The sequence below is a fragment of the Salvia hispanica genome, chromosome 1 (genome assembly GCF_029641045.1).
Source record: "Salvia hispanica isolate PSC_SH4W2 chromosome 1, Shi_PSC_v1, whole genome shotgun sequence".
NCBI classification, from domain to species: Eukaryota; Viridiplantae; Streptophyta; class Magnoliopsida; order Lamiales; family Lamiaceae; genus Salvia; species Salvia hispanica.
In genome coordinates this window covers 18,537,123-18,545,137 of record NC_142692.1, presented here as the reverse complement: position 1 = coordinate 18,545,137, position 8,015 = coordinate 18,537,123, and the positions used below count along the sequence as shown (strand labels likewise).

The 8,015-nt window shown below is 36.9% G+C and overlaps 1 protein-coding gene across 1 annotated transcript; it reads left to right on the top strand.

The window, feature by feature from the left end:
• Window positions 1-975: 975 nt before the first annotated feature.
• On the top strand, window positions 976-7,640 carry LOC125221098 (pumilio homolog 2-like). Its single transcript, XM_048123226.2, has 10 exons — window positions 976-1,155; window positions 1,519-2,176; window positions 2,975-4,485; window positions 4,561-4,702; window positions 4,808-4,915; window positions 5,137-5,349; window positions 5,442-5,552; window positions 6,080-6,274; window positions 6,860-7,034; window positions 7,215-7,640. The coding sequence occupies exons 2-10, from the start codon at window positions 1,580-1,582 to the stop codon at window positions 7,262-7,264; spliced, it is 3,102 nt and encodes a 1,033-aa protein (XP_047979183.2). The 5' UTR covers window positions 976-1,155; window positions 1,519-1,579; the 3' UTR covers window positions 7,265-7,640.
• The last annotated feature ends 375 nt before the right edge of the window (window positions 7,641-8,015 follow it).

Genomic DNA, 8,015 nt, shown 5'->3' with positions numbered 1-8,015 from the left:
AATGTATTAATTGTATTTTGTTCTAGTAATTAGGATTTCCTTGTACATTATTCCCTTTTGGTTTTATTTCCTTATGTCATTAGAATTTCTATAGTTAAATCTTAGATTTAACATATGATTCATCTATTTCATTTGTTGCGTCATTATTTCAACCGTATTATGACTTTTACCAAACTTCACCATATTTCAAGTTGATCTGTTATTAAATATTAAATTAAGAACGAGGATTATATTCGTGATGATGTATGAGTTGGGAGTGTGGGATCGCATGAGTTACTTATGCTCTTACTCTATTCCATAAAATAATATTTGACCAAATAATATTTGACCTTATAAAAAGTTTATTTAATTTCATAGAACATACCAAATTATTTTTGACTAAAATCTGAAATAATTTTCTCTTTCGAACTTTATTAGTACTACTACCTATTCTGGCCATCCCTTAAATTTAGGTAAAGGCACTGCTTCATTATTCACTAATAATATTTTAATTATTTTTTTAATAAGTTAGTAATAGAATATATATTTTATTTTTATGTATTAATTTTATAATAAAATATTAATGAAAATGATAAAAAGAAATAATACTCCCTCCATCCCAGTTTAGAGTAAGATTTAGTTATGACACGGGTTTTATGAAATTGTTGGAGTGTGTATTAATTGAAGTGAGGTAGTGGTTGTTGAAGTGAGTAATAATTGAAGTAAGGTAGTGGAAAGTGAGAACCTATTGGCTTTTTGTATGTTTAGGATTTTGTTTTATTTTATTTTTATGAAAATAATGATATTTGAGTGTAAATTTAATAAATAATGAGGTTAAATTTTATGTCAAATATGGTAGATTCTAAATATAACTCTTAAATTGAGATGAATTTAAATGACAAAATTTGACTATTAAACTGAGCCGGAGGGAGTATATAGCACGTGAGAAGGAAAAAAGAAAAAATTGTGACAAACTTTCGGGATTATTACAAAATGTAGTGTAGTTCGAGCAATGCCATTTTTACAGACCTCAGTCTCTCTGTAGCTTAGAAACAAAACCCTAAATGGGGTTCAATTCGCCGCCAGTAGATTGATCTTCTTCCTTACAAAATAAACCTGTGATCCCCTGTTTCACTCGCACTTACTCTAATCCTACACCCTTCCACTCTCTCGAAGGCAGGCACCTTGGATTTTTGTCATTTTCTTTTTTAATCACGTGGAATATTGAACATTTATTTGAGATTCAATGAAGGACAATTGATATAACTTATTTGATTTACGGTTACTCAACCTACGTAGAAAGTTTTTTGTCTGTGTGTGTTATTGTGAACGAGTTGTTTGGGTGATTTTATTAATCTTCAAGAACTGATTTTTCTGTATAACTGATTGTCAAAGTTCCGATTTTTATGAGTTTTGGAGCTGCAATATTCTATTGTTGCCAACTGTTTTTGTAGTTCATGTTTCGTTCTTGATGTATTTGTTTATATTTATACGTTTCTGGTGTTAATTTGAGCTTTTATTTGTTTGCTGAATGAACAGTTTTTATATGGGGATATTGAGCTTGTGAAGAATCACTTTCTCTGAATTGGGTACAAGGCCGATGATTGGGAATAATGAAAAGTTGTTTGGAGATGTGTTTGATAAGGAAATGGTTTTTGAGCTCCGTGAACAGCGGAAGCAAGATTCTGATGATCTTGAAAAGGAGCTAAATTTGTACAGGAGTGGATCAGCTCCACCTACTGTGGATGGTTCGCGGAGTGCAGTTGGTGGATTGTTCAATCACGGTGCTGGTGCAAGTGCTCCGGCTTTTGCTGATTTCACGGAAAGCAGTGGCAATGGGTTCATGTCAGAAGAGGAGCTTAGGTCTGATCCCGCATATTTATCTTATTATCACTCAAATGTCAATTTGAACCCGAGGCTGCCACCACCTCTTATCTCGAGGGAGGATTGGCGGTTTGCTCAGAGGTTTCAAGGAGGGAGTTCTGCCATTGGTGATAGGAGGAAGGTCAATAGAGATGATAGTGGTAATGGAATGAGATCCATGTTTCCATCACCACATAGTGTCAACTCGAACAAGCATGAGTGTGAGGACATGGACAGACTGCAGGGTCATGTGGAGTGGGGCGGTGACGGACTAATTGGATTGCCTGGATTAGGACTAGGTAGCAAGCAAAAGAGTCTTGTAGAGATATTTAAGGTTAGTATACTGGTACATTGTTCTTTCTGGCCATGCTGGCCCTTTTTTCTTAAATCAGACGTTTCTTTCTTCACGATACTTGGCTTGTGGTACTGGGATTTTCCAGCTTTCTTATGTTACGGTTGTAGGTTTTTGAATGTTGTTATGATACAAATGCAACTTTGGCCTTCACTCTAATTCTTATCACCCCCTCACCTTTTCAGATTAACTTTATTCTTTTTCCTATTTCACCTTTCCTGTGAAACCAATTTTTGAAAGCTGTTCACTTGTTCGGTGTTCCACTTGTGCATTTATACAATCTCCTTTTTTCCCAATCCATTGTAACTGGCTCTGACAGGCTTAATTTTGAAAGGCAACCACTCTGTTGAAATGGCTCCTTTTTGTAAACTGCTCAATAAATCATACTTTAGTAGTAGTAGGTGGCACAGAATTCAGAGATGGTAGCATGACTTGATTTGCTTGAGATCTGGTTATCATTGTTATGGTACAAATGTATGTCCTTTTTAATTTCTAATATGCTTGCAGCTTGGATTATTCTCTCGTTTCCTTTTTCAATTGAATGTCAAGATAATGGTTTTTTACTTATCTTTCTCCACTTTTATGTCCTTATAGCCATATTTTTCTGTTCCTGCGACTGGATTTTCTAGGTTTCTCTTGTTATTTATCTTTGGGAATAAAGTTACGAATTTCTTTCTTTTCCCCTTTGAAGTTTCGTCCATCTCAAACCATCATGATGTTTTGCAGTAGGTTGTATTGTATACTGCTCTAGTGTCTTATTTTTTCTTTCTGTTTGTGCAGGATGACTTTAGCTGTGCTACTCCGAATTCTACAAACCCTTCCAGACCGGCCAGCAGAAGTGCTTTTGATGAGAATGTCAATGCTTTGAGCTCATCAGCAGAAGCTGATTTGTCTCATCTTTATGGAGATTTTACATCTTCAGACCCATTACTCTCGTCTTCAAATATGCACAGTTCAACAGGTGTTGAGCATTGTGGAGGACCTTCTTCATATTCTTATGCTGCTGCTTTGGGTGCATCCTTGTCAAGAAGCTCAACACCCGATCCTCAACGAATTGCAAGAGCTCCCAGCCCTTGCCCAACTCCTATTGGTGGAGGAAGGGCTGGGAATACAGAAAAAAGAAGCATTAATAATGCCAGCTCCTTTGGAGGAGTGTCTTCTCACTCAAAGGATACTGCTGATCTCGTTGCTGCCTTATCGGGAGTGAACCTCTCGAATGGCATCATGGATGAGGAGCATCATTTATCCTGTCATAATGAGCCTAATGCGGATGGTCATAAAAAGTATCTTTTATCTTTGCAAGGAGGCGAAAATAACGTTAGACAACACATATATAAGAAAAATCAAGAACTTGGGGAGTCAAATATGTCTTCTGCACCTCAACCAGCAAACACAAGCACCTCTGTTTCTGTTCTAAGCAACGGTTTTATGTCACATCTCAGTAATAATGCATATCTACAAGGTGAGCTTCAAGAAAATGGTGTTCCTTCAAGTAACATCTACAGAAAAGGATCTTCTAGTGCTGCAGTGAATGGTGTAGGTGGCATACTTCCTCAGTATCAACTTTTGGGTACTCCCAATTCATCATTTTCAAATCATCGAAGTGCCTATCCTATGAGTCCAATATCTGGTCAACTTGGGAGCCCCAATTTGCCTCCCCTCTTTGAGAATGCTGCTGCTGCATCAGCTATGGCTGCATCTGGAATGGACTCCAGAATGTTGCGAGTATCAAATAACATTCCTGAGCTGAATCTGAGCAGGATAAGTAACCAGATGAATGGGAGTGTGCTGCAGGCACCTTTTGTTGACCCTTTGTATTTTCAGTACTTGAGGACTACTGAATACTCTGCAGCACAAGTTGCAGCTCTTAAGAATCAATCTGTTGACAGGAATTACATGGGTGATTCATACTTGAACCTGCTTCAGAAGGCTTATCTTGGAAATTTGTTGCCTTCTCCAAATTCAGAGTATGGTGTTCCATTGGGTGGAAAAACTGGTGTATCTAGTCCTCATGGTTACTATGGAAATCCTGCTTTTGGACTTGGAATGTCTTATCCTGGAAGTCCCTCATCAAGCCCAGCAATTCCTCATTCAGTTGGAGGACCTGGTAGCCCCATCAGACACGGTGACTTTAATAGATACCATGGCGGGCTGAGAAATGCAGCTGGGAGTATCATTGGACCCTGGCACTTGGACCCTAGCTTTAGTTCATCTCTGCTGGAAGAGTTCAAGAGCAATAAAGCTAGATGCTTCGAGCTTTCAGAGATCACTGGCCATGTTGTTGAGTTCAGGTATATAATATTTTGAAATTGTGATGGTTTAATAGAGAAGATTGATATCTGATTTTTTTTCAATTCAACATCTAGCGCTGATCAATATGGGAGCCGATTCATTCAACAAAAGCTTGAAACTGCCACAACAGAAGAGAAGTGCATGGTTTTCGAAGAAATTTTTCCTCAAGCTCTTGTACTAATTACTGATGTGTTTGGTAATTATGTAGTCCAAAAGGTACCAAAAATACTTGGCCAGTCATTAAGTTAACCTATTTTACTTAATTGGGTCTTCTATTTCTAGACCTCTTTTAGTTCTTCTGAGCTGATTATTTCTTGCCAGTTTTTTGAACATGGCCTGCCATCACAAAGAAGAGAATTAGCCAGTGAGCTTTTTGGACATGTACTGACACTAAGCCTCCAGATGTATGGTTGCCGAGTGATACAAAAGGTAGCATTTATCATTTTGTGAACTAAACATAAGATATGCATCTCAAATCCTACAGGATAAATTTCTTGCTTGCTGTAGAATGCATAAAGTCCCCATTTAAGATATAAAGTGCAAATTTTTATAAAATATGTTACTTTTAATTTAACTTGTGGCACTCTTATTCTTCCAAAAAATGCTCTTTTTGTTCTTGTTGAAGTGGGTAATGTTATGCAATTATGCAGGCAATAGAAGTTATTGATGTTGATCAGAAAATCAAAATGGTTGAAGAGCTGGATGGGCATGTCATGCGATGTGTTCGTGATCAAAATGGAAATCATGTCATTCAGAAGTGCATTGAGTGTGTTCCTGAGGATCATATTCAATTTATTGTGTCAACATTTTTTGATCAAGTTGTCACCCTCTCCACTCATCCATATGGCTGTCGTGTGATCCAGGTTGGGAAAAGTTTATGGTCTTTCTGTCCTTTATTGACCTTGATTCATGCTGAAATATCACTTTACATCGTGAGATGCTTTTGTATCTCCAGAGAGTTCTCGAGCACTGTAAGGATGAAAACACCCAGATGAAAGTGATGGAAGAGATTATGGGGTCCGTAAGCATGCTAGCACAGGATCAGTATGGGAATTATGTAGTGCAGGTTTGTAATGTTGCACTGTTGAGTCATACCATACTTGTAGCCTTGTGTATGGTGGAGATGCAAGAGAGCTTGTTGCATGCATGCTTTAAAATTTAAGTTTCGATTTAAAGTTTTACCTGTAGAACTTTAAATATAGGTTTACACACCTAGGTTCCATATTGATTCTGATTCCATAGTAACAGTATTCCTGAAGCCCATCTATGCTAATTTACAGTCCTCGTACCCAGAATAATTTATGTATCTTTCAGTAAATGCAAATTGTACCCTTTTCTCTCTGCTTCCTCAAAAGTGCACAGGTACACAGATAGGGATAGGTAGGAGTTTGTAATACAAATATTGCATCTGTGCCACATTTTCAAAGTTCCATAGTATTATTCGCTGTGCTATGGTGATTCTCTTGTTAAAGTGCTTTAATTACGCTCTTGCAGTCATTCGATACATGTCCACTGACATATTGTTTCTTTCTTCAAACTGTTATAGTTGGTGAAGGAACTTTTCTTTTAATAATTTTCATATTGATATTGTAGCATGTACTCGAGCATGGGAAGCCACATGAGCGCACAACCATAATTCAGGAATTAGCTGGAAAGATAGTTCAGATGAGCCAGCAGAAATTTGCATCAAATGTTGTTGAGAAATGCTTGACTTTTGGTGACCCAAGCGAACGTCAGTTCCTGGTGACTGAGATGCTTGGTACAACTGATGAAAATGAACCACTTCAGGTTATAGTCCTTTTGATTTCCAATAATGGAGTTAAGCAGCTTACATTTAATTACTTATTTGCTATTAACAATCACAGGTTTTATATTTGCTTTTGTCCCCATGCTACTTCTGGAATGGAACACTAAATAAATCGATTTACCTTGAAAATTTGATGGGAATTTAAATCCTTCCACCAATAACAGAAAAATACCACACACTGCATTGTCAAGTCTCCACTCTCCAGATATCTCCCCTGGCTTTTGTCATGGGAAATGGTTGTCTAGACTTAGAAATAAATGCTCCGAGGAACTCTGGTTTGGTCAATATTAGGATCAAGATTCATAACTGTTGTGGTTATGTTTACCTTTTTCAATTAAGCATCGGTAATGGATGCATGCATCCAGTGTTGAGTCTTACTCTATTACTATGCATCATTTTCTATGTTACATGAATTGTTTAGTTGGGCATCTGCTATTTAATATCTCAATAATGGAGTTTCTTACTTTTGTATAATAGTACTATAGGAATGAATGAAACATCTAATTTTGGTATTTATTTTATCAAATTTACTTTCTGTTATTCTTCTAATCAGTCCCTGCTACCAGGCTATGATGAAAGACCAGTTTGCAAACTATGTCGTACAGAAAGTGCTGGAGATATGTAGCGATCAGGAGCGTGAACTGATCATGGGTAGAATTAAGGTCCATCTGAATGCACTGAAGAAATACACATATGGGAAGCATATAGTAGCTCGCGTAGAGAAACTTGTTGCCACTGGTGGTATGCATATCCTAACTATTTGGAAATTATAAATATTTCGGTGTCTCAGACTGCTCACTACTTGCCTCCATAAATGTGTAGTACTGTGTTTGTTTGTTGTTTGCATAAATTCAGATAACATGATTCTCATTCGAAAACTATGATTTTGGCAAAATGATATATATTCTGCTGTCTTGGCAGAGAGGAGAATCGCTGCTGCTGCCGCTGCTCAGACCTCAAATGCTGTGTAGACGTGCTGTAGGGAAGTTGTACAGCTAATTCAGCCTAGTTTGGCGTTTCTCGTCACCCTAATCATGTTTGCTCATACAAATCTTTCTTTCGGGTATGAACTTAATTGCAAATAAAGAAGTTAGCTGTACTGGAAAATATGTACATTGTGTAGTGCTAAAGTTTATACATAGAGAGCGTAGTTTATAGCTAAGGAGGCGCAGGGCGCAGGGGATGGGTTGCCCGTCCATGAGGCGATAAGAATGACTAGAAAATGCTGAGGTTGTAATATAGAGGTAAATTTCCAAATGTTAAGTTATGACTGTACATTTGATAAGCTGTGATTTCTGCTTATGTATGCTAATTTAAGAAAATGCCTACAACCAGGGTTTTTGTATATTTTCTGTCCTTGAATAAATCCTGATGTTGCTCTTATTTTTTTTTGCTAAGTTTGTACTACCATATTTTGGATCTCTAATCAGTACATGTATTTTGAAAAAGAGTATTGTAGGTGAGTTAAGTGTATAGAAATAATTAAATACACTAGGCTTTATTGTGGCAAATATCTACAACTGTTATAATTATAGAGTGAACTATACAATTAATCCCTGATCTTGTCATAAAATACATTAATAGTCCCTGCAAAATTTTATAGCATTTTTTGTCCCTAAAAATTACATTTTTAGTACCTGTCGGTCTATCATACTCCTCTACATTTGAAAAATCTCCTAAATGCCATGGAGGGCATTTTTGGTACTTAGAAATTACAATTTT